This window comes from Leguminivora glycinivorella, chromosome 8, assembly GCF_023078275.1.
Source record: "Leguminivora glycinivorella isolate SPB_JAAS2020 chromosome 8, LegGlyc_1.1, whole genome shotgun sequence".
Taxonomy (NCBI): domain Eukaryota; kingdom Metazoa; phylum Arthropoda; class Insecta; order Lepidoptera; family Tortricidae; genus Leguminivora; species Leguminivora glycinivorella.
The window spans coordinates 1,592,728-1,619,770 of record NC_062978.1 but is presented as its reverse complement, the minus strand read 5'-3'; the positions used below and the strand labels follow the sequence as shown (position 1 = coordinate 1,619,770).

Below are 27,043 nucleotides of genomic sequence, written 5' to 3'. Positions count from 1 at the left end.
TATAGACCAAAGCTCCCAACTATGGTACAAAATTAACTATAAATAATTCGGTTTGACCCTTTAGCAGAATCCTTTTGCATTATCGCGCGCGAGTCCATACATCAAGCGCGACTTCAAGTATAACTCGCGCGCGACAAGGCAAGTTGTGCTAGAGGGCAGGTGTGCCATTTACGTACTATATTTTTTGTAATTCTAAGACAATAGAATAATAACTGGAAGAATATACTTATTCGGACTGAAGCGCCGGACTTTCAATCCGGAGGTCGCGGGTTCGAACCCCGTACCAATGAGTTTTTCGGAACTTATGTGCGAAATGTCATTTGATATTTGCCAGTCGCTTTTCGGTGAAGGAAAACATCATGAGGAAACCGGACTAATTCCAATAAGGCCTAGTTACCCTTTGGGTTGGAAGGTCAGATGGCAGTCGCTTTCGTAAAACTAGTGCCTATGCCAAATGAGCCGCGGCAAATGCCGGGATAACGCAAGAAGGATGATGATGATGATGGAATATACTTATTTGGACTAAACCTAAAGTACGATTTGTACTCGTATTGATAAGTTTACTAAATTCTTTTCGAACTTGTGGACCATAGTTGCAATATTGGACTTAATACAACAGGAGCTATAGGGCTTCAATATATTGAAGTGCATTTTGCATTCGTGCGACCATTGAGTCCGGCAACATAACTAAAATTTACCCTTTTCTTCCAGAGCAAATTCCACCAACATGAGTTACACAGCAGCAGAGAGCGTTGCTGCCAGCAGCACCTGGGCGGCCACTAGCATGTTTACATGCTGCTCGTGCCAGCCCTCATCCTCTGGTACGCCTACTGGAGAATGTCCAGGAGACACATGTACGAGCTCGCCGAAAAGATCAGCGGACCCACTGGACTACCCCTCCTTGGAAACGCCCTCGAATTTACTGGCGGTTCTGATCGTGAGTGGTGACATTATTTCCATAGCAAAACATTTTATCATTGCACTGCTCGCCATCGACAGGGCGCTCATCCACACCTTGCAACCTAAATGGTCGTGCATTGTGCGGTTTCAGATGAATTTCCTCCCGCGGACGCTCCGCTCCGGCTGTGGAATGAGCTCCCTGCCGAGGTATTTCCGATGAACTACAGTATGGGGTTCTGTAAAAAAAGAGTGTACAAGTTTCTAATGGGTCGGCAACGAACATGTGGCGGACCGTATACATATTTTCCACCGACGTGGTATTAAAAGAAAAACAGAAAATGAAAAATAGAAAAAACAAGACAAGTTGTACCAACCCCACATGACGTGGGTTAAGGCACACCTCGGACACTGGCGATCAAATATATGAAAGAGGCGCGTTCCTAGCACACAGTCTAAACTCGTGTAGGTGAACGCTACTATGCTTGTATGAGTAAAATATGACAGGTCGACTGTTCACGTTTTTGACAGGCGGTAACTGTGAGGTAACTGAGAGGGGGTGGGTGGCACTTTCAGCGGGGAGCGGGAGTGGCCATACTGTACGATAGTACTCTTTATTATACTGTGGTTAAGGGTAGGAAGAAGAAGACTAATATCCATTGCAAAACAGTAACTCATTCGAATTTCGAACATTAAAAAGATATCTTTGAAATACCAGGCACCAGGCAATCGTGCCAGTTCGGTTTTCTGTTCTTCATAGTAAGTACTGTAAGTAGTTACAAAATTTTGTCATTCTCTGAGAATAAGTAGGAATTTCCCAACACTGTTCTTGTGATATAAAGACCTTATATGAGATGCAAAACTCCGAATTGCAATTAAAGCATTAAAGACCCTTCTGTGATGGAAAGCCTAATTGCCATGCAGTGACCTCATAGGAGATATCAGACACGCTTTTTGAGAATGATCAATTTTAAGTTTTTAAATTCAAATTCTTTCCAAAAAATGTACCTAAATTCATTCTTTTCATCATCCTCCTTGCGTTATTCCAACATTTGTCACGGCCCAAGATTTGGCGTAGGTACTTTAGAGTCTCGAAAAACTGCTATCTGACCTTCCAACAATAAATCTTTTGTAACATATTTTTTACATTTTTTTGTTACCTTTATTGTAGAGATCTTCAAGAACCTCGTCTCAAAGAGCACGCAGTACGACAAGGAGGGCATGGTGAAGCTCTGGATCGGGCCCAGGCTCCTCGTGTTCCTGTACGACCCCCGGGACGTTGAGCTGATCCTCAGCAGCCACGTGCTCATCGACAAGGCTGACGAGTACAGGTTCTTCAAGCCCTGGCTTGGAAACGGTCTTCTCATCAGCACTGGTAATTATTCCGCATATTTTTTTTTAACTTTTTATCTTTCACCACAAATTTTTACATTTAAAATATTTCATCACAAGTTTATAGATCTATATTTTTTAATGCAAACTTTTCCTTTATTCTTCACCACAAACTTTTACAGTCTATATTCCTCACCACGAGTTTTTTACAGTTTAGTCGGTTTAGTGTAGTTTTTAACGCATTCACTGCATACAAATAAACATTTTATATTCAAAATATAGCATAGTATTGAATAGGTAGGTAACCGAAGCTCACCTTCTCATTGAATAATTAACAAATTGAGACAGTTTTATGTCTCCCCGGGATGTCCCTCCGGGACATCTCGGCGTCCAATTCTTGTGGATAAAATAGAGGATATATCTCTAAATTCCCAAGCCTCCGACCAAAAAAAAAAAACAGTTTTATGAAAGCCTGACAAGCGCTATCCCTAATGAGACATTGAATCATTGAGACAGTTCTAACCTCTAGAGCCTGTATTTTGTATCAAAAGTGAATCAATCAATCAATTCTTAATTGCTTCCATGTTGGTACAAGATTAACAGAGGTGACAGGTGAATTTATGTCATTAAGCTTTGCAATTCAGCAGGGATGAGATGGACTGGGGAATGATGGACAGCCGTCTATCATTTGTTAACATGTCTGTCACGGTCATGATATGACAAGTGACAAAAACACGACCACGATACGGCCACAGAGTAGTCTTTAACTTTTCTCAAATATTTTTTTCTTCAAGGTCAAAAATGGCGTTCCCACCGCAAGCTGATCGCTCCCACCTTCCACCTGAACGTTCTGAAGAGCTTCATCGATCTCTTCAACGCCAACTCCCGCGCCGTCGTCGACAAGCTCAAGAAGGAGACAGCCGACTTCGACTGCCACGATTACATGAGCGAGTGCACCGTCGAAATCCTGCTTGGTAAGTACACATAAACTCTCGTAGGTATTGCAAAAAGTTAGGCGAAGGACATACAACTAGGTCTCAGAGTACACAGAACACACAAACGGGCACACAGACGGACAGAAACTAGGTGAAAGTGGGAACTTTTAGCAATTCAGGGCACAACAAAGGGTTGAAAGAATACGAAATCGTGATAATGCAGTGACAGATTACCCCATCGCCGACACCACAATTTAACTCATATCCCACAGTCGATTTTGGTCAGGCTTAAAAAAACGTTTATCGTAGTTTAAAAAAATGTATTTAATGTTATACTTAGTTATTCATGCGTCAATGCGTCATTTATAGGCACTGATTAATTATGTAGATCGACCTGCACTAAGTACCTATGACATACAATTTGCCCAAAAAAGAACGGCTACCCGTAAATAACATAATTTAGCAATACTAGCTATTTCCGCGGCGTCGCCCGCGCATTAAAAACTAATCTTGTTTTCCCACACAAACTGTGGATAGCCATTTCACCCTATTAGGAGGTGAATTTTGAAAAACCCTTTCTTAGTGCTCCTCTACACCTTCTAAGGACCCCACGTGCCTAATTTGGAATCTCTAAGACCAGCGGTTTCTGCTGTGCGTTGATATGCCAGTCAGTCAGTCAGTCAATCAGTTTCTTCTTTTATATATTTAGATGGTTAAGTTTAGGTCCAGCAAAGACAGTCATATCAAATTCACTAACAAAAAGAAGTCAATTCATTTCCTAACTAAAACCGACGATCGATGGAAAATTTTGACCATATCAATGTGGTTTTTAAAAAATCAGAAAATAACGCGTAAACCTATTACGAAATTGATTTGTTACAAATTTAAATCCTGTCTCGATAAGAACTTAATTACTGCATTTATATAATAGACTTTTAATAGCATTACGCATTATCGTTAAAGGGTTTAAATAGTAACGTATCTCATATATATTCTTCTCATGTCACGCTAAATACGCACGCGTTGGTTGCCTGTTTTACAAATTTAATCTCAGTATTTAAATTGTAAATGACCAACGACTTTAATCATTTGAATACATGACAAGGAAAACTTTAATTACGACTTACACATAACTTTATACGAACTTTCAGTAGGCTATTTTACCGTAGCGACATTGACAATGCCTATTTCTGGGTTGATATTTCCTTGTTGAACAAGCAATGAACGGCAAAGTGTCACTGTCGGGCGGGCGACAACTGTCACTATTGCGAAATAAGCCACAGGATTCGACCATAGTACATTATTCAAACCTTGCATAAATCCCTAAAATGTATCAAGAAAATGACATCCTAAAATTCCGTGATTCAAAAAGGTTGGTCTATAAAAATGATGTCATTTCGATGTCTCGTCACGTAGGTGAGTAGTGACAACATAGGCCACCGGCACCGCCATCGCTACGCGTGCTTTTGACGCAAATGATCACGTTTGCGAAACCTGTGAGCCCAATGTTTATATGATAATACCCCGGCTTCGCACGGGGAGTAAATAATATATGAAAATGTGTATAGGAAGGTACATATCAAACAGACGTATCTACTTAGCGTGTCAAATGAACACGGTAAACTCCACTGAGTTGTCCGTCTTTTCGTTTTTCGCAGTCAACAAAAACATAAAAAATGCCTCGTTACGTGATATTTCATTGCAACAACACAAAAATTATGAACACTCAGGGGCTTGAGACATATTTAAAATTACAGACAAGTAAATACATCGGTACAAAATCTGAGACGCTCGGCCCCTATACAAAAAGATGAACTTGTTACTTTTATGTAAATCTAGATCTGTGGGAAGATAGGTAGGTATTCCGTACAATATAGGTATGCCGTCGCGGAGTTTTTTGTAGACCTATTATAGAAAGAAAATGTCACCTTACTGTGTTCTTATAAACTTTACTTTCTTATAAACGGAAGGGCAGCGTTTTCGATTAAAGTCGTCGTAATATCGTCATATTTCAACCAATTTACAAATATATTGATAAACCATCCCTACACTGAGAGAAATTTGCATTGTGAATTTAACAAGTTCGACTTGTTGCGGTTTATCCGTTTGAATCAGCCAAACGTATGTTTAAAACAATATGTGTCAGGTTGTTTTTATAAAATCGACTTGTTGATTCAAATATATTGCCGATTCAAATGACAAGTAGCTTGTTGTTTGAACCAAAGAGCACGTAGGCGCTATTTTAACCAAAAAACTTGTTGAACGAACATGAAAACTGGTTGTATTTTCTCTCAGTGTACGAATTAATCTAATCATATGTGAAAACCGATTGACAATCCGTTCAGTAATTTTTGAGTTTATCGCGAATATAGAAAAATACACACAGACCGACGGTGCGGGGACTTAGGTTTATAAATTGTTAATGATTTGCGATTCATCTATCTTATGATTATATCCTTGCCTCCACCTTTAAGGGATAAATAAACTTAACAAAGTTGCTAAATGTCAGTACATTGGCAATATTATAGAATCTGCAATAATTATCGATACATGATGCTGAAGAATCCGGTTTGTGACTAGCCCAGACCAATTTAAATAATCAACTTGTTTACTCGTATATCAAACGTATATCAGATGAATAGAATTATGACTGGTTTTGCTGAATGATTTGCAAAAACATTATCGAGTGTTTATCTAAATCCGATACAAAATTGAATGTTAATTCTACTTACCTAGAACTATAAAATCACCTAGATTAATAGATCATACCGTCCAGTAACTTACCTTCGTAGATTGTTAACGACAATTACGCAGATTGCACGGAATGACTTCCTTATAATGATACGTGCAAGACAAAATTACTTGTATTTATTATTGTGTGACGGACTAAGAGGAAATACGCGTAGATGGTAAGGCACTGGTCACACCAAAAGCGCGTAAGCGCTGAGATATCGGGTATAGAAACGAACAAAAGACAGTCGCTCCCGTGTAAAAACAAAAGACGCGATGATAGCGCGAGCGATATAATTTAAGCGAGCGTTATAATTAGCCGAGCGATCAACTGTAATTCGCTCGCTCTCTCTTTTATTTACAGGGGAGGATCTTTTTACAAGCTTTTATTCAACTTGCCTTGTTAGTATGTTAGTTTGGGCCAAACCGTAGAAGCTAAATTTAGCCCACTTCCCGGTTTTCGATTGAGCTGTAATATGTAAATCACGTGACAATGCAATATTATGGTATCATGGAGCTGATCTGATGTTGGAGCAGAAAGGTGGTCATAGGAACTCTGTTATGAAACGTCGTATCCCTATCTAGTAAGGGGCTTTTAGAAAAATCTTTGAGAACAGTAGCTGGCTGTTGAAAAAAAGGTACAGTCAGCGATAAAAGCTTGTGCTAAAAATGTTTTTTTTTTTTTTGCAAAAAACCTTATGTATGTTTCTATCGCCGATAGATAGATAGATAGAATACTCTTTATTGGCACACCTCAGCAAAAGATACAGTGGAGACAAAACAAATGATTATAAATAGAGGCAGACAACAGGCGGTCTTATCGCTAAAGAGCGATCTCTACCAGACAACCTTTGGGTAGCGGAAATAAAGAACATAATCAAAAAGAGTACCTAGGTGCTTCGAAATAAAAAATCATAATTATTCTAATTTCCAACACACAAATATACTGGCTCATGGCTTACTCGTTTTGGTGGGAGCAGTGCCTAAGCGCCGTACCAAATGCGACCCCCCACGGGCTCACGTAACCACGCGTAATGGGCAGTTCTTGCCATCGGCGGCGTTGACTGCTACTTTTGCGATCCCCCATTATGACATTCGTAAGCGACGTATAAGCCCTTGAAGGTTAATAGCTCATTTCACATCATTCTCCTTGCGTTATCCCGTGCATTCGCCACGGCTCATGGGTCCGCTTTGACAACTAATCCCAAGATTTGGCTTAAGCACTAATTTTACGAAAGTTATTGCCATTTGACCTTCCAACCCGAAGGACGACAAGGCCTTACTGGGATTAGTCCGGTTTACTTCCGATGTCTTCTTTCACTGAAAAGCGAGTAGCAAATATCCAATGACATTTCGCACATAAGTTTAGTTCCGAAAAACTAATTGGTAACCCGGTTGGAATCGAACCTGCGACCTCCGGATTGACTGCATGCTCTTACCGCTAGGCCACCAGCGTTTTTTTTTATTGCTATTTTCACACCAGCAACGAATGTTCACAGAAACCGCTATGGGAGTCAGCAAGAGCACACAGGACCAGAGCGGCTTCGAATACGCTATGGCTGTCATGAAGATGTGCGATATCCTGCATCTGAGACACACCAAGATCTGGCTGAGACCCGACATGTTGTTCGGCCTCACCCAGTACGCCAAGAACCAGACCAAGCTTCTGAGCACTATCCATGGACTTACCAAGAAGGTATACATACTAATATTATTGGGAAAGTGTGTGTTGTTAGGCTAATTTTTGTCTCTTTCTAACCCCCCAATACCCTAAAACAGGGAGAGGGGTGGAAGTTTCACGCGAGCGAAGCCGCGGGAAGAACGTAGCTTATTAAATAACAGTTTTGTTTTATTATTAAATTCGAACTTCTAGGTCATCTCAAGGAAGAAGGAAGAGTTCAAATCTGGCAAGAAGGCAACCATCTTGGATGAGTATACCGAGTCCAACACATCTTCGGCCGAGCCCGCCAAGGAGACCTCAGTTGAGGGTCTGTCGTTCGGTCAGGCCGCTGGTCTCAAGGACGATCTTGACGTTGAGGACAATGATGTCGGACAGAAGAAGCGTCTGGCCTTCCTTGACTTGCTCTTGGAGAGCTCGCAAAGCGGAGTCGTCATTTCCGATGAGGAAATCAAGGAGCAGGTCGACACTATCATGTTTGAGGTCAGTATTACCTATTCTTGGGTTTAAAACTTAAAATGTTGACTCAGTGAAAACTTCAGACAGAAAGCAAATCCGCCATAGAATCATCATTACCATTGAATTATAATTGAAATTATTATACAGAATCTCATATCTGCGAAACATGAGTTCTGTCTGTGGCTATTGAAATCAAAAGTCATGATTTCTTTTTATTTCAGGGTCACGACACTACCGCTGCCGGCAGCAGTTTCTTCCTGTCCATGATGGGAGTCCACCAAGACATCCAGGACAAAGTTATCGAGGAGCTCGACCAGATCTTCGGAGACTCAGACCGCCCCGCCACCTTCCAAGACACCCTTGAGATGAAATACCTCGAAAGGTGCCTTATGGAGACCCTTAGGATGTACCCGCCAGTACCCATCATCGCTCGTCACATCAAGCAAGATATTACTATGCGTAAGTATTAAAATATATGACTAGAACTGCGTTTACATAAACTCAAGCCTGTATTTCGAAATGGGATAGGAAAACCCTTGAAAATGTTAGTTTCAATGGCACTCTTAAGAAATAAAGGGCTCAAAGAAAAAAATGGTGAAATGGTGCCCATACTACAATAGAATTATAGAATCCATAATATATTGCATGGTTGAGTTCTACGATACGCATAGACTCCACGGTAGGGAAGTGGTAAAATTCTTAGCCCGTCACCACACAGTAACAAAACATTTGTCTAAAATTGTATCGTTAATGCCTAACATCCTTGTTTTTTTCATGCAGCATCCAACGGCAAGAAGATCCCCGCGGGCACCACCGTGATCGTCACGACATACAAGCTGCACCGCCGCCCCGACGTATACCCCAACCCCGACAAATTCGACCCCGACAACTTCCTGCCTGAGCGCTCTGCTAACCGTCACTACTACGCGTTCGTGCCATTCTCCGCCGGACCTAGGAGTTGCGTCGGTACGTTATCACCCTCACTTATAAAATACCTACAATTTTTATCCTTCGTCGTCATCTCTTGTCGGTGGAGTATTTTTCAGCTTTTTATATCCTGTGCCAGGTCTTTGACTCTTTGATACGACATAGTCCCTACATTTTCTTTTACTTTGTCAGCTGCGTCTGGGCTCTCCTCAACCTCTATTGAGTCCTATCCGCTCCTCCAAATAGGTGTAAAAAATTTGTCGTGGCACATTTCCGCGTCTATTTTTGATACATTTCAAGAAGGCTCGTCTTTCATTCTCTCTTCGTAACACCACCTCATTCGTAATCTTATCTCTCGAACTAAATAATTAGTTCCTTGAATTCGTCTTACTTTTTATCTCTAGAAATAAAATTGTGACGTCCGTTATGATATTAATTAAATTTATTACCAACAGGACGTAAATACGCTATGCTGAAGCTCAAGATTATCCTCTCCACCATCCTGAGGAACTTCCGCGTCCAGTCCGACCTCAAGGAATCCGACTTCAAACTACAAGCCGACATCATCTTAAAACGCGCAGAAGGCTTCAAGGTCAAACTTCAGCCCCGCAAGAGATTCGCAAAGGCTTGCTAACTCGACAACTAAAACGAATTAATCAATTGTTGGTAGGTACCTTATTTGTGAAAGTGTTCGCACTTTTACAGTTCTTAGAATTAAACAGAGCTTGTGATACCAGTACTGACTAAATTATTGTTAATTATATTTTTAAGGACGTTGACAAAATGGTGGTAGCATTCTTCACAGAATATTAATAGAAGAAAATCTCGGTGCATGGATGGCATAATTAGCTCAATTGTGTCTGAATGACGTTTGCTCAAACTACTTGATAATAAAACGTTTGTAAATAGCTAATATTATCTTTTTGTGATGACCCAATAAAAATTGGCATAGATAAATGTGGTCGTATTCTTTACCTTGGTACATCCTGACGTTTGTTCTATAAAGCATGTTCACTTGACAACTGCTGATTACTTTTATGTCGCTGTAGATTGTCCTCTCTTGACTGGATCTCCATTTGTTTTTCTCAAACTCCAGTTTGGTTCTAAAAATCCATACTAATAGATATAAATGATGGAATTAATCTTGTGTCTGTTTGTTTGTCCGTCTTTCACGGAAAAATTGATCGACGAATTGACGTGATTTTTGAAGTATACTTGAAGGGATGGAGAGTGACATAGGCTACTTTTTGTCTCTTTCTAACGCGAGCGAAGCCGCGGGCAAAAGCTAGTTTAATATAAAGATAAAATTATGTTGCTTTAATCTTAAAACTGTATTGGCATTGGCAGTACCTACAGAGCGGACAACTACATAGTCTATGAACCTATAGAGTAAGGTACAGAGGGGCAAATCTCGACTAGGGGGCAATTGTAACTGATCCATTTTTTTTCCATTATTACACTATGATGTTGAGTTCTACATGTATCCACTGAACACGCCTACAATATATAACCGGTGGACACTCTATTTAATAATGCAAACATTGTAAAGCATGGAATAAAAGGGACCAGTTACATTTGCTTCCAGTCGAGATTGCCCCGCTGTACCTTAGCGATATAATAACGTGAGTACAACCGTGGGATTTAAACTTTCACGATTATTACCCATAATTATTAATCAAAATCATTAAAGCAGAAATTAAAAAGTGGTACATGTCGTCTTTTTCAAAACATTACGAGTATGTGTGAAAAAACGGGAAATCAAATCCTATAACTTAGGAATGTCTAGTACGATCGCAGATATTTCAGCTAGATAAGAAAATAGTTTGGTATTTAGGTACTTTAAGACATCCAATGGCGTCCGGTGATGCTGCGGGCACGGGCAGGGCAAGAAGTTGTGGTGCGTCCTCTTCATCCACCAGGGAGAGAGAGACAGCTTCCATTCAATGATTTTCATCTTAGCTATCGTACAGTCCTTGGCCTCTTTTAGCATGCCGAAGAATGACGCCATCTTCTCTTGTCCTTCAAAACGTAATGATCAATTGCCAAACTCTAAATGTCAAAAAATATCAATGGCTACTTCTCGGATTTTAGCCATGGCTTATGGAAGCCTGAAGCCCGTTTTTAAACTAACACTAATGTACAGTCAGTAACCCAATTAGAACTACTCTATGACCATGTCAAAATAACATGCAGTAAGAGATTTCTTACAATCTGATGTATAGTCATCACTATGACATAGTTCTACAGTGGCCTAGTGGTTCCAATTGGTTGACTGTACACGTAGGCCTGCAATTCCCGTTAAGTTTGTACATTTGGATCACGTCTCCGATTTTGATAAAAATTGGTAGGCTGATAGAGTCCATGATGCTGAGTAAGATCCACTAGGTTTCCCAAAATGTCCTAGGTTGATAGTATGAAACTTTCCTTTTTTTGTTACCGGAAATGTATAGAAGTCTGGTAACAAACAAGGAAGGTTTCATACAAACTACATAGGACATTTTGGGAAACCTAGTGGATCTTGCTCAGCATCATAGACTCTATCAGCCTACCAATTTTTATCAAAATCGGAGACGTGATCCAAATGTACAAACTTAACGGAAATTGCTTAGGAACTGGTTTTTAGCTAATGCGAACTGAGCTTCCAAACTATGCTATAGTGGGACTAGATGGGATTAGGACTAATAATCTCAAAATTTCTTCACATTACAAGAGAGCAAGTTCCGAAAAGTTTATTAAAACGAGCAGAGGTTTGGTTTGACCCAACATTGTTTTACTTAAAGTCGCACGCTCTTACAGCTATGCTACCAGCGTGCAACACTCTTATATCTTGTACCTATAATATGTAACGAAGAACATATTAGGTTCTTATGTGTACCTGAAGATATCGCCATCATTAGCCGAGACTGTTCCGCTTCCTCTTCATAAATCTCCGTTTTGTTCTCAAAAACGATACCTAATTCACTTCCAAGCGTGGCCATATCCAGGGAGGGCTGTGCACCGGGCTAAAAAAAAGAATCTGTATATGATGCTGGGAACATTATTCGCCTTCCATTCTAATATTAGAAATGGGAAAGTATGTTTGTCTGTTTGTTTGTCCATCTTTAACGCAAAAGCATTCTTCAAGTGTTGGGTTCCCGACTCAGGCCGTTCCCGACTGACATGCAACAGAGCTCCTATGAATTGCAGCGTGCTACCAAACCACACCCATCTGATCCAATGTCATTTCCTTGCAAGCATTTCCCGTCCTCTGAGTTTCTAGTCATAAATAGTCTTACACATATGTGAGTGTGTTTAGTAAAACGTCCCACTTTGTCAGTTACCATCAAGGCGAGATAATACTTGTATATTTATATGAATAATCCCGATCTACTTTCAAAAATATTTATTAGATGTCCCGATCGGCGAACTCGTTCCACAAATTTATTTGCAATTCAATGTGGGCGAACTACTTATGCAAGAAATAAATTCTTACCTAGAGCATGTAAGATTTATAACGAAAAATTTGGCGACATTGATATATTTCATTTAACCTTAAATCAATTTGTTTCCGCAATAAAAAATAAAAGTAGAAATAGCAATTAAATTATGAACTGTACCTTAGCAATGAGCAACAGAGATACATGTGTTATACATTAGTGGAAACTGTGTGGCTTATGTATGGACAAATTTGACTATATGTGTTGTATTTGCTGTTTACAAAGCAATCGACAAAGTGGGACGTTTTCCCATGCACACTCATATATATTGCCAATTAAATCTCATGAAGTAGGCGAAAGCCTCCCTCAAGTGATGGGTTTTTATTTCAGAGCATTCTCGTCTAAGATACAATGTTTTATAAGTAACAAAATATATTACGGCTGAGCTACATCCTTGCAATCCAACGAAATTTCCTTTCAAGACTGCCATCCACTAGGTTTCTTTCTATGAGGAGCAGCCTCCTTCCAAGGATTTCCCTACCTCTTAGTTTCTAGTCAAATATACTTACATACTGCCAATTAAACCCCATGAAGCAAGCAAAGCCTCCTTCAAGTGCTGGGTGCCGAGTTCAGGACGCTCTCGTCTGAGATGCAACTCTCCGATGAGATGCAGCGCGCGGCCCAGTTGCAGTCGCAGGCCGTGCTCCATCGCCATGCCACCCATCTCTGTTAGCAACTTGGCTGCCGCCTCGTGGTCCCCTAATCTGTAAAAATCTTAAAATTAGGGGCTCATTTTTACAAAATTAAAAGTTACAATTTACAAGCGGAAGTTTCTTTCCAACTTGTCATGTTAGACACTCGAGAGATGGGCTCCAGGTAACAATAATTAAATCAGGTAACAAAAGAAGGTAAACTTTTGGCATGTTGTTTCAAAATTTACGTTCTCTAAGATCAGAAGAGGATAAAGAAGATGTTTCAAAATGTACGTTGGATTAACGCTCTTTAGATTCAGCTCTCCCAATCAAAGCAGTCATCTTGGTCCTTAAAAGGCTCAAAGCCAGCCGCGTGAGTAATCCCAGCCATTTAAATTATGCAAAACTTGCCACGAGGAGGTCACTTGCCGCGCGGCGAGAAAACGTAAAATATTCGATAAGAGTTATCAACTTAAAAACCATGTGTACCCACGTCTTACCTTTCGCTACTGCCTCATTACGTGCAAAATTAACGCTGTTCCAACGCCCTTTAAGATCTCTAAATTTATTCAAAAGCATACTTTTACATGACGGCCGCCATATGCAATTTGCAGCTGCATAGGCCCAGTTATGTATAAGTATCTTAAAGGCACGTTCGAAGGTCTTCTGGGCGTTGTTCAGATTGCTAATCACCAACTGACAGATGCTGATTTCAATGACCGTCTGGTGATAGACGGAAGGGGGGACGATTAGCGGCGACCTAGTAATTAATATAGTCCCGTTTTATCATAATATGGGGACGGGATCCTAAAGACATACTTTTGCATGACAGCCGCCATATGCATTTTGCAGTCGCATATGCCCGTTATGTTCTTGCTCTCGCTGTGAATCTTGAACGCGCGGTCGAAGGTCTTCTGCGCGTTGTTCAGGTTGTTGATCGCCAGCTGACAGATCCCGATTTCGATGATCGCGTCGGCGGTTTTGACGGTTTCTTCGGCTGTTAATAAAATACTGTTAATTTGACTTATCTAATAACGTTTTATAGAATACTAGCTTTTACCCGCGGCTTCGCCCGCGTAATAAAAGTATTCATTAAGATTTTCATTTGGATCCCTAGGTTTCTCTGGTATATTTATCTGCGATTATTTCGATTGCACATAATACTTTTGCTTGCAATGATTGTAGAAATATTACACATCGACCACAGCGTAGGTAATTCTATATACGCTGGGGAAACCTTTATAAACATCCCACATAGCCCGTATTTCGACACTATATGATCGGTGGGTAAAAAGTACTTTTTTCTATTATCCCTTACAATTTTTTACATTTTGCTTATACTTATCGCAAACGTAATCTTCAAGCAAGCAAACAACGATCGTCTTAGAGCACTTTGATTGTAAGAGACCGCCGACCGATTATCCGTATCCCTCTAACGATACCCATATTATCCGTATCCGTATCCGTTTCCGTATCCGTATCCGTATCCCTATCTCTATCCCTATCGCTATCGCTATCGCTAACGCTATGGCTATCGCTATCCCTATCGCTATCCCTATCGCTATCCCTATCCCTTATCAAGATAATACTAAGTTCTCGCGCTTTGTACACATATTTAAAGTCACATACAGGTCGAAAGCGATTAATTAACATTATTTTTACCTTTTTTCCCAACGTTTCGGCCAGGTTGCACTGGCCGTGGTCGCGGAAGACTGACGTCCCAGCAAAATGTCACCGGAGATGTAAACAACACAAAACTACCCGATATTAATTTATATAAATGTTCGGGGTAGACAAATAAATATAATCTACCCGCATGTAATTATTTACGACATCACATTAGAAACCTCAAAAATAACAGTACTTCTCCACTATTTAATGGATGTTATTATACATATAAACCTTCCTCTTGAATCACTCTATCTATTAAAAAAAAACCGCATCAAAATCCGTTGCGTAGTTTCAAAGATTTAAGCATACAAAGGGACATAGGGACATAGAAAGCGACTTTGTTTTATACTATGTAGTGATATCGCTATCCCTATTGCTATCCCTATCGCTATCCCTATCCCTTATCAAGATAACACTTAAGTTCTCGCGCTTTGTACACATATTTAAAGTCACATACAGGTCGAATGCGATTAATTAACATTATTTTTACCTTTTTTCCCAACGTTTCGGCCAGGTTGCACTGGCCGTGGTCGCGAAGACTGACGTCCCAGCGAAATGTCACCGGAGATGTAAACAACACAAAACTACCCGATATTAATTTATATAAATGTTCGGGGTAGACAAATAAATATAATCTACCCGCATGTAATTATTTACGACATCACATTAGAAACCTCAAAAATAACAGTACTTCTCCACTATTTAATGGATGTTATTATACATATAAACCTTTGTTGACCGGTATCATAACGGGACACAACACTCTTAACAGACATATGAAGATAATAGGTATCAGTAGTGACGAATCCTGTCCACATTGTGGTAAGGAGGAGACTAGCTTGCACTTACTAGCAGAGTGTATCATGTACGCGGCACCGCGACATGACACATTCGGTAGAGACAATCTGGGAGAAGATGAACTCAAGGATGTCAAACTTAAAGATGTCCTTCTGTTCTGCAGGAAAACAAGAAGATTTGAGGAGAGAAGTGTGGGAGGGCAGCCGGGACAGTAACCTGCAGCTCCAACTCCAGGGAATTGGGCTGAATGAACGCACCAGCGATCGACAGCCCGCCTGTATCCGGCCAGGCGTCCCTACACTACATCTACATCTACATCTACATATAAACCTTTCTCTTGAATCACTCTATCTATTAAAAAAAACCGCATCAAAATCCGTTGCGTAGTTTCAAAGATTTAAGCATACAAAGGGACATAGGGACATAGGGACAGAAAAAGTGACTTTGTTTTATACTATGTAGTGAAGTGATGTAGTGCGACAAAGGTTTCCTAATTCCTTAATATTTTTCCGGAAACGTTCGCATTTGTCATGCTAGTTTAGACAGTGTCAGTACATCTTGTACTGACAATGAAGCCAAAATAGATGTAAAAACATGTTCATAAGTTCGTACGTGTTTCCGTACTAATAACTAATAATAATTGGGAAAGCCTAATCTTTTCACACTAGATCTGTAAAGAGATTTGTCTATTCATAATTTCCCAACCATATAATTAGGTTCTAACCCATACTAACATTATACACTTTTTGTGTTTATAGTGTAATAACTTTCATAGTTGTCAAAAAATAACCACATACGATACGGATTAAAACAATACATTTTTTGACACTAACACATACGATCCATAATATATCATATCCAAATTTACTATTTGTCGTATGCTAAAGTGTGAATCGGGCCGTAACGAGCGTACTCAGTACCAATTACGCCTAATCCCACTTTATGGCCTAAAGTTCAGGCGGCTTTAAGTACAATGTAGTGTTCTTCCTTATACAGTTCACAATTCGGTTAAGTTATAGAAGACCTCAATGAAGAAACTACATTTTAAAAAAATAATACACATTTACTATTTTATTATTTTACTGCAGAGGACGAAGTTTTTATTTATTTATTTATTTGGTTCACCAAATGTTTACACTGGCTTATAAAAATATTGGAAGTTATACAAGAAAATGGTTTACAGACTAGAAAAGGTGCAAAAAGAATTACTTACACGCACAGGTAAACACATTGGTGCGCAGGGTGCGCTATACATGCATCATACTATGTAGGTAATAGAATACTAGTAAAAGGTACAACCGCAAACAATCTTAAGTTTTCAAGTAGGTTAGATACCATGATATCGATAATGACTTACGATCTATAGCGCGTCTTTCAGCCAATCGTGACAGCCGTTCTGCCTCGCTGGCGGCTGGCTGGTGGTTCTGTCTTGCTCGCGACAAGTCCGGGCTTGGCTTGTGCAGTTGCTTTATTCATATTGATATTCATTTATTTCGTAAATGCCCAGGCCCCGTAGCCAAATGGCATTTCTCCGACGCCAAACGAAAGCGATACGATAGATACACGCTTCGTTTCAACGATTGTGCCATTTACACCCTGATTTATCAACGGTCATAGATACAAATTTAAAATTTAGTATAATTATAGTCAATGTTTACCTATACCGGTAAAATCATGAGAAATAATAAAATTATAAAAATAATAATAACAATTGGATACATAATTACATTAATATTTAAATGTCACAAAATTAGTGTAGTGGGCCAAGAAAGTGGTTCGTGTTTTGACAAAAGTTTTGTGAGCTTTAACGATCGCTAAGGTTGACTTGACACATTTCATAACGTAAGCATCTTATATAGACAGAGAGCAATTGTCACTGACATAATATTATTGCAGTGGGAAATCGACCTTGTTGTCTCATGACGAACCTCAACCGTAGGGTGGTAAACCACATTTTTGGTCAACTGTACATCGTAGAATGCATGTTTGATTAACCATTTCTTCAATTCTTTATAAAAACAATTATCATTTTCTAAATTTTGAATATAATTTTTACATATTTAGTGTATCAGTTGACTAGTGAATCAGTTGGACTTACCATCTACAGCGCGCCTTTCAGCTAAGCGAGACAACGTTCTGCCTTGCTAGGGTCCTGCTTGCAAACGATACCCTCTTGGTGATTGATTAGAGCTGATTTAAATACGGTATACTGATCAGCAGCTGCATTACAGCGCGCCTTTCAGCCAAACGGGACAACCGTTAGTGTTTGGGTGTCAGAATACTGATCAGAGACTTTTACCATCTACAGCGCGCCTTTCAGCCAAACGGGACAGCCGTTCCGCCTTGCTAAGGTCCTGCTTGCAAACGATACCCTATTAGGTGATCAGAACTATATGTATGCAGCTGCTTTAAATAGTGTTACTGATCAGAGACTTACCATCTACAGCGCGCCTTTCAGCCAAACGGGACAACCGTTCTGCCTTTCTCGGGTCTTGCTTGCGAACAGTCCGAACTTGACTGATTAAAACTCTGTGTAGTTGAAATGCCGTCACTTTAAACAGTGGCTTAGTTGATTAGTCAATCAGTTGGACTTACCATCTACAGCGCGCCTTTCAGCCAAACGGGACAACCGTTCCGCCTTGCTGGGGTCTTGCTTGCGAATAGTCCTCGCTTGGCTCATAAGAACTCTGTGCAGTTGAAGTGCCGTCGCTTTAAACAGTGTCTCAGTTGACTGCTCTCCCTGATCCCCTTCTACAGGCTCGTACAGGAGCCATGGCTTTAAATCGACAAAAAATAGTATATTAGAGCATCTATAAAAACATTAGGCGAACTTTTCTCGACCAAATCGGGGAAATATTGCAAAAAGGCCAGGAGGCCGATTATTGAATCTCGTCCATTCGATTTCGTGAAATTCGTTCAATAATATCTCCACTACTAGTGATTTAAATTCTACTAACAGAACCAAAAACGAGTGGTCATTACCACTAGTTTTAAAATTACTAGTCGTCCTTTTTCAAAAATAACATTACATCGTTCTCTACAGACTTTCGAACGGTGAATTCCTGCGTTCGAAATTCAAAAATCGATCCCCAGGATGCGTAGCCGAATGATGATATCTATCTCTATCGCTCTTGCGTATTGGCGCGACAGAGCCAGACTACCTTCCGCGGCGTTTCGTTTTCGTTTCGCGTCGGAGAAATGTCGAGCTAAGGCCCCGTAGCCGAATTCGGCAAACGAAAGCGATACGCCGCACTGTCGCGCCAATACGCAAGCACGATAGAGATAGATATCTACTAGCGCTTCGTTTCGTGAGCGTTTCGTGAGCGATTGTGCCATTCGGCTAGCCACCCTGGTAAGAAGTACTTAATACTTGAAACCGACGAGGACGACTGGGACACAGGCGTGATTGTATGTATGTTTGTATAAGAAACATTAACCCTTAATTTGATAATGAAGTCGGTTCTTTATGTATTTCATCCGATTCAAAGTTATTGATCGCCTGAGAGGCTTGAACTCACGACCATGACTTTTCCCAAATTAAGAGTTAAAACATGATTGGAAGATTAACTAGCATACTAAAATGGTTGACACTCCTATATAAAACAAGCTATGCAACGCACGTACCAAACCAAAATACGTGTCTCGCATAAATATGTTTTAATCAACATTTTTATATCACTCAGATACATGTGCAAAAGATATCATACTTTTGACGCAACAACGTTTAATAACTCGTTACTACGGTCTGCTTGCATGAAAAAGTGACAGATGGGGCCGAGTTCTGAATCTCGGCCATTCTATTTCATGAAATTCGTTCAATAATATCTCCACTAAGGGCAATTTAAATTTTACTTAAACGGAATCAAAAACAGGTGGTCATTACCAGTAGTTTTAAAATGACTAGCCGTCCTTTTTCAAAAAATATAAGTAGCAGTTACGTCGTTTTCCACAGACTTTCGAACGGCGAACTAGTGCGTTCGGAATTCAAAAATCGATCTCAAGCGATCATCCTGTTCCTATACCTAATGTTTGACGTTGTCACTGACTTTACAGACAACCAACTTTTTTTTTATTATAGAAAAAATTAAAAAAAATGCATTCAGACAGGCAGACATCAATGAGTCCTTTTTGGAACCGTAACAAGATATTTTTCTTCATTATTAAAGTTTTCTATTGATCTCCAAGTTACTCAGATTTACCAATAGCCTAATAAGATTTTTTCTGTCTTAATTGAAAGATAAGTAAGGCAGAAGACACGAATAATGTGTTAACAAACAAAGAAAGACAAGCCTTGTGTAATTTATTGGTATAATCAAAGGATCATTGATTGGTTTAGATTTGTTGTGTTAGCAAATTAAAGCTTTGGATTATTCGCATTTTTTTTTTGGCGGTCCAGTTGATGTAGCGGTTTATCACGACTGCCGCATTAGGAGCCCCCCACATCTAGCGTCTCGAGAGCGTAGCGTCGAGCCAATAACTGTATGGCAAAGTCTGACGCCGCGTCGGCGCGACGTCGACGCAACGTCGACGCGGCGTCTCTTTCCATACAGTTGGCGACGCTACGCTCACGAGACGCATTATAATAAGGTGAAAAAGTGGATACATCCCTTTGTATGACTGTAAAAAATTTCGTAGGTACAGTCAAGTGCAAAAATACGTATCAATTTTATCCGCTCAAAAATATGTACCGAGACCTTATTCCGCCGACATAAAGTGCTATGGGACATATTTTTGATAAGTTGTACGCACCCATATTTTTACACTTGACTGTACATTAGCAATCTTAACCTAATGTTATGCTTTCGGAATTTACGGACCAAAAACCAAGCACATACAGTACCTATACACGTTTTTGAGTACGGAAAGGACAACAACTAATTCAATCTAACCAATTTACCCTGTCATATTTCTGTAAGAGTGACTCATAAATAGAGTAGGAAACATTGGAAGGGTCCTTCATTGAATTATAATGAGGTTCCTCGTCCCTTATGGTACGGTGCTTTGACGTAGCGGTCGTTTCATAAATATTTGGGCTTGTATAGGTAGTTTCAACTCAGTTGAGGCCACGCACACTATAACACTGTCATGTAAAGACAACGAGATTTTGAAATTAGTGTTCTTACCGTGTACCGACTGCAGATTCAACAGTGAATTGCAAGAAAGACCAAAAAGTTTCTATTATTTTGTTAAGAATTACGTCTATAGAATAATTTTCAAACAAAGCAGAAAATAAAATATCTCGTATGTGATTAATTAATTGTCAGATTATGATTGTAATATTAATCGTAGAAATCAAAGATATTTTATTAGATTGCCTTATTTTATCATCGTAGCTGTTAATATGGTGTTTACCTATTTTTTCATTAGGTACTTATTAGCAGACATAGAAGTTGCAGTAGCAATACGTCAATTAACATAGGGACATCCTTCCGATACAAAATATATCGATAGCTGAATAATTATTTGGAAGTGAAATTTCATATGAGCTATAAAGTTCACCAATACCATTACTGCTTTTAATACCATTAATGATAAGTCTATCAATAAATAATAATATTTTTCAAAAATATATTGATAGTTTTTTTACATTCACTCACTCATTTCATTCATTCATATTTTTGCAATCAGTACTAATCTTCATTTAGCTGTGTGTGTTATCATTCACTTCAACCTCCGTGGAATTACCTATACAGTCGATATCACATATATTATAATATCGGAGCATCCGAGGTTCTCACAAATATCTGTACACTTTATCTATAAATTTTATCTATGCTGTTGCCCCAAAGCATGATACGGTAACTTAGCAGGGACTGCGCAAATGCATTATCGGTTGATAGGGCAGTTTGGATATCAGTTGTCTTCCGAAGATTATATAAGGCGTAACGACCTGTGTGGTGACGGGTTAAGAATTTCACCACCCCCGTCTTCCCGTGGGTGTCGTAGAAGTCGACTGTGGGATTTGGGTTAAAATTGTGGCGTAGGCGAGAGGCTGGCAACCTGTCACTGCAATGTCACAATTTTCGTTTTCTTTTAACCCCTTAATTGCCAAGAGTGGCACTGAGACTTTAGTAGTTTCATGTGCTCTGCCTACCCCTTTATGGGATACAGGCGTGATGTATGTATGTATGTATGTATATAAGGCGTAAATGATTGACAAATTTATATTTTTTTTTTAAATAAATTTATAAATTTGTTATTATTATTTTTATTTAATCATTGGTACTTACTTAATGTAATTTAAACAATTCGAAAGAGGTTGTAAATTCCTACTTGAATTTATTTTTTACTTTTACTACTGTCAAGGTTCAGAGCATGTTCACATATTTTTGAGCACCTGAGTGCTCCGATATATTCGCTGGCGACTGTACAAACACCGTCGTCTTAAAGATACCATATAAGTTGTTTAGCATACATATTAGAACATGTCTACATTTTGAGGTGGGTATGGATAATCCATATTCTCCAATAATGTATCTCTTCGGAATTTGGTATAAGGATTAGTAAAGACTGTTACTCAAGTTCTAGGTTCGAAATAATCAAATATTTTTGTAAGAAAAAAATTTGAATTACCTTTCCAATAGCAGAATCTCGAACTTGAGTCAGAATTTGAAAAGGCTCATCTTGATCAACTCCTGGAACTAAAATATCAAATGATAGTCTCAATAATAATAAAAATACGCTAATTTAATTTTGTACCGTAACAGAAAATATCAAATATCTAATAATCTTTGAAACCTGGCGGGTGCTACTTGGCACGGACAAGTCATTAGAGTAACAACCACAGTGTATCTTGAAACATGTAAGACTATGTCAATTATGTAGTCAGCTTGACGGGTGCTGACTTTGCGTGCGTCTCATGATACGGGCAAGGGCAACATCCGCTCAGTGTATCTTCAAACTTGTGCACCTAATCTCAAATAGTCAGCTTAGCGGATGCTGTCTCTATATGCGTCTCATGACACGGCCAAGGGAAGCATTCACTCAGTGTATTTTCATTGTGCCTATATCAATAGTCAGCCTGGCAGGTGATGCCTCTGTATGCGTTCCATGATACGGGCAAGGGCAGCATCCGCTCAGTGTATCTTCAAACTTGTGTGACTATGTCAAATAGTTAGCCTAGCGGATGCTGTCTCTGCGTGCGTCCCATGACACGGCCAAGGGAAGCATTCACTCAGTGTATTTTCGTTGTGCCTATATCAATAGTCAGCCTGGCAGGTGATGCCTCTGTATGCGTTCCATGATACGGGCAAGGGCAGCATCCGCTCAGTGTATCTTCAAACTTGTGTGACTATGTCAAATAGTTAGTCTAGCGGATGCTGTCCCTGCGTGCGTCCCTGCGTCCCATGATACGGGCAAGGGCAGTATCCGCTCAATTTATTTTCCATCGTGTGTGCATGTCTCATAATAGTCAGCCATGACACGGGCAAGGGCAGCATCCACTCAGTGTCCCGTCATATCGTCACTACTTTTAAAAAAACTTCGTCTGTCAATGAAAAGAAAATTGTAGTAAGTATGTATGGAATGCATATGGACTTACTGCGTTTTAACTTTGAGGAACAGCGTGAGATACGAGATTTTTTAAAAGTAGTGACGATATGTATGTCTATATCAATAATCTGGTTGTGAATCACTTACATTTGTCAAGCAAAAACTTCGCATAATGGTACTTGCAGCACCCTTTCTGCCGCCCACCATCCACCAGATATTGGCTGGCCACAGCGATAGACGCCATGAAGAATTTCTCAGCCAACCAAAGTATTCCTTTTCCCTTCTCGGCGTAGTACAGCGCCAGTCCCAACAGATACAGGGCTTCGCTTTTGGTGTTACCTTGAATAATAAGTAGAATAAATGACAATAACCACAATTTCTACCAGCGAGCGAAGCACGATCGTGTGATAGGTACCTATCGCCTGTCGCGATAGTAGGTAAATGCGAAAGAGACGCACCGACGCGATACGCCCGTTGGTGTGTTTTGACGTCGAAGTATACGACATCCGACAGCGTCACGGAAATTGACATAAATTGTTAGAAAAAAATTGGTTGTCTGTAAAGTCGCTTTACGGACGGTAGTTTAACGTGATAACGTCAAACATTACAGTAGTATAGACAGGGGCGGTCAGAGTATAGCAAAAGGGGCCCAATTCTGGGACTTTTTTCACGTTTTTTTGTTCTTATTTGAAAGAATGCATTAAAATAAGCATCTTTTATAAATTAAAGTTTTTTTTTTTAAAAACCTACTAATTTAGGAGTTAGAGTGGTGCACAGTTGCAAAATTTTCCCGTAGCATTACTAAGGCGCCAGAGACAGAAAGCGATATCGGCGGCGCCCGCCTTCGGCCGTTTGAAGATACCTAACGAACCTGTCATTTTGTATCCTAGACCGTTTGCGAGACACGCGTTAATTTTGCCATTACTAATCTTAGAACCCTAATATCTCAGTAAATATTAATGGAAAAGAAAAAGTTTATTTAACAAAACATCCTTATTTAAACGTGTTCTATATGATTTATCAATATTAACATAGGATATATCCTTAGTAAATACTATGGGAAAATTCGCAACTTCGTACTGCTCTAACTCCTAAATAAGTAGGTTTTTCAAGCAACTTCATTCTATAAAAGATGCTTATTTTAATGCAATCTTTCATGTTTTTAAATTACAAACACTCAAAAATAATAAATGAAAATTTTTAACAAAAATTTTCTGTCCTAAAATCGGGCCCCTTTTGCACCCCAACCATCCATACACAAACCACTTGCTCTTGCTTGGTGGCCTTGAGGAACGGGACAATGACGTCATCTTTTTCGTGCATGCAGCCCGTAGTAACGAGTTATTAGACGTTATCACGTCAAAAGTGGAAAACGCTCCTAAGGGCCCATTTACACGGCGTGCGAACTCGCATGCGATTTTAGTTATACAATTGCTGTCGAGGTAATATCCAAATGCAGAATTGTAATGAAACCAAAATCTTACTTAATAATGAATTGCCCTAAAGTAATAATTACTCTTGTAATGTGGTAATACTTAACAAAAGTTACGTTGACCAGCGGCGGGCCTAGCACACTAACTAGTATGAAAGGTACCTAGTAGTAGTAGTAGGCCATATCACGCGACCGTGCTTGCCCGACAGGTACGAGCAGGTACATTTTTAACCCCCGACGCAAAAATTTGTCTGTCTGTCTGTGTCTGTCTGTGGCATCATAGCTCCCGAACGGATGAACCGATTTAGATTAAGTTTTTTTTTGTCTGAAAGCTGAGTTAGTTGGAAGTGTTCTTAGCCATGTTTCATGAAAATCGGTCTACTATGTCGCGGTCGGGGGTTTAATCAAAATTTTAATTTTGTGGTTATAACCAAAAAACTTGTTCGTGACGTTCACTCTATCGAGTAACGCATTCGAAAACAACCAAAACATAAGGCCTAAAGGCTCAGAGTACGTAGCCAAATGAAACGCTTGCGATAACATAACATCGTAATCATAGCCAGCTATCTCTGTCGCTCTTCCGTATTATTAGGGCGACAGAGTAGGCTTGTGTCGTTCACGAACTATGAACTGTTAGGAATAAAATCCCATCAATGACCGAAATGAACTGAATCTTTCCGTGGTCTGAGAATCGGTCTTTGCTCATTTAGTTCAGTATAGGATCGGCGAGCGCGAGCGGTTTGGATTGAGAACGAACGTGTGACTGCGCCGACCGAGAGCGAGAGCTACTTAGCAGAGCAACAAAAAAGTCAAGTTTTCATATTAAACTTCCGACAGAGCCAGACTGCGTTTCGATTGGCGTCTAGCGTCACCGATTGTCATTTCGGCTAGGCCGGCTGGGGCCCGTTTTTCGAAGGTACAAGCCTTGTATTACAAGTGCGCGAACTGTCAAATCGTATGGGTTTCCATGGAAACACACTTGTAATACAAGACTTGTACCTTTCGAGAAATGGGCCCCTGGTTGTTAGCTTATGACGTTGAAACGGTATTTTTCCTTGCCATATGAGAAACATGACTACTTAATCATAGGGCTTTGAGCTGCTCCCTTGTTTCCGTATTATATGAATGACGTAGAATTCCGCTAACTATTGTTATGCAAATTAAAAGGGTTCGTGAAACTATAAATAATAATTATAAATAGACAGGCAATATTTATTTTGTCCTCGTCCTACTTAAAAAATAAATAAATTGCATGTCTTCATTATGATGTCTTCGTCGTCTTCCATGGCCAGGCAGGCAAGCATGGACGCGCGATAAATGATAAAACATCAGTAGCCCGTGTCTCGAAAGGTACAAGCCTTGTATTACAAGTGTGTTTCCATGACAACCCATACGATACAATACAATACAATACTCTTTATTGCACACCTCACATAGTTTACAAGTAATACACAAGAAACAAAACAAATTAAACAGAGGACACAACAGGCGGTCTTATCGCTTAAGAGCGATCTCTTCCAGACAACCTTTGGGTACTGGAGTTAATATAATCAGAATATATGGTAGGTGGCTCTAAAAAATATGAGAAGTAGAATTTAAATACAACCAAACAACACAAAACACTCATTCAAATACACGTACATAAATAAGTATAACCATAAACATACATAAACATACACACATAAATATATATATAAAAAGGTTTATATTCATAGAGAAACAAACAACAGTGTCATTCATAAAATCTAAGGAAGGGAAAAATAGTATTCTTTAAGGTTTGATTTAAAAGAGGCAATAGATTGAGAACGTCTTAACTCAACAGGGAGAGAGTTCCACAGTCGAATAGCTTGGAAAGTAAATTAACGATTATAAAATTTGGAAGACGAGGATGGCACAGATTACGATTTGACAGTTCGCGCACTTGTAATACAAGGCTTGTACCTTTCGAGAAACGGGCCCCAGGCCGCACTATTTGTAAGTGCTTGCCTGCCAGCTTGTGGTACAGGAGGTCTTTAACTATCATGTGTTTAGACTATCATGGATTTCTATTAAAAAATTCTATCAATTAATTCCTACCTTTATCACGTTCTTTCTCAGCCTTCTGGAGCTCAGCGCCGATGTGCTCCAAGTAGTCAGGCCTCTTCGTCAGGTCCACTATTATAGTGGACCTGACGAAGAGGCCTGACTACCTATATCGTCTTCCAAGACCAGCTGCATGTTGTTGTACAGTCATCTGCAGAGAAAAGTTGACCCTATTCCATACAAATCTGTTTGCAAGAGGGTCTACTATTCTCTGCAGCTGACTGTACATGATGTCTTTAACTAAGTCAGTACATGATGTCGTTAACATCATGTGTTGACTGTCATGAATTTCTGTCAAAAAACGGTTGATTGTATCCATTACTTTCTTACCTTTATCCCTTTCTTTCTCAGCCTTCTGCAGCTCAGCGCCGATATGCTCCAAGTAGTCAGGTCTCTTCGTCAGGTCCACTATAATCCCTATATCGTCTTCCATGACCAGCTGCATGTTGTTGTACAGTCATCTGCAGAGAAAAGTAGACCCTATTCCATACAAATCTGTTTGC

At 39.7% G+C, this 27,043-nt stretch overlaps 2 protein-coding genes across 2 annotated transcripts; one reads left to right on the top strand and one right to left on the bottom strand.

The window, feature by feature from the left end:
• Positions 1–727: 727 nt before the first annotated feature.
• Positions 728–9,915, top strand: LOC125228520 (cytochrome P450 4g15-like). The gene is given in 9 exon segments (XM_048133112.1): positions 728–785; positions 788–937; positions 2,069–2,272; positions 3,024–3,203; positions 7,394–7,590; positions 7,768–8,055; positions 8,253–8,490; positions 8,812–8,997; positions 9,414–9,915. Coding segments are annotated over 9 exon segments (1,680 nt in total). The 3' UTR covers positions 9,593–9,915.
• An 89-nt stretch (positions 9,916–10,004) lies between these two features.
• LOC125228521 lies at positions 10,005–26,982 on the bottom strand. The gene is made up of 9 exons (XM_048133113.1): positions 26,871–26,982; positions 23,174–23,365; positions 22,109–22,176; positions 18,131–18,311; positions 13,886–14,063; positions 12,944–13,138; positions 11,834–11,960; positions 10,797–10,977; positions 10,005–10,061 (listed from the first exon to the last, which is right to left on the bottom strand). Exons 1-7 carry the CDS (start codon positions 26,971–26,973, stop codon positions 11,912–11,914), a joined length of 966 nt encoding a protein of 321 aa, XP_047989070.1. The 5' UTR covers positions 26,974–26,982; the 3' UTR covers positions 10,005–10,061; positions 10,797–10,977; positions 11,834–11,911.
• Positions 26,983–27,043: the final 61 nt, after the last annotated feature.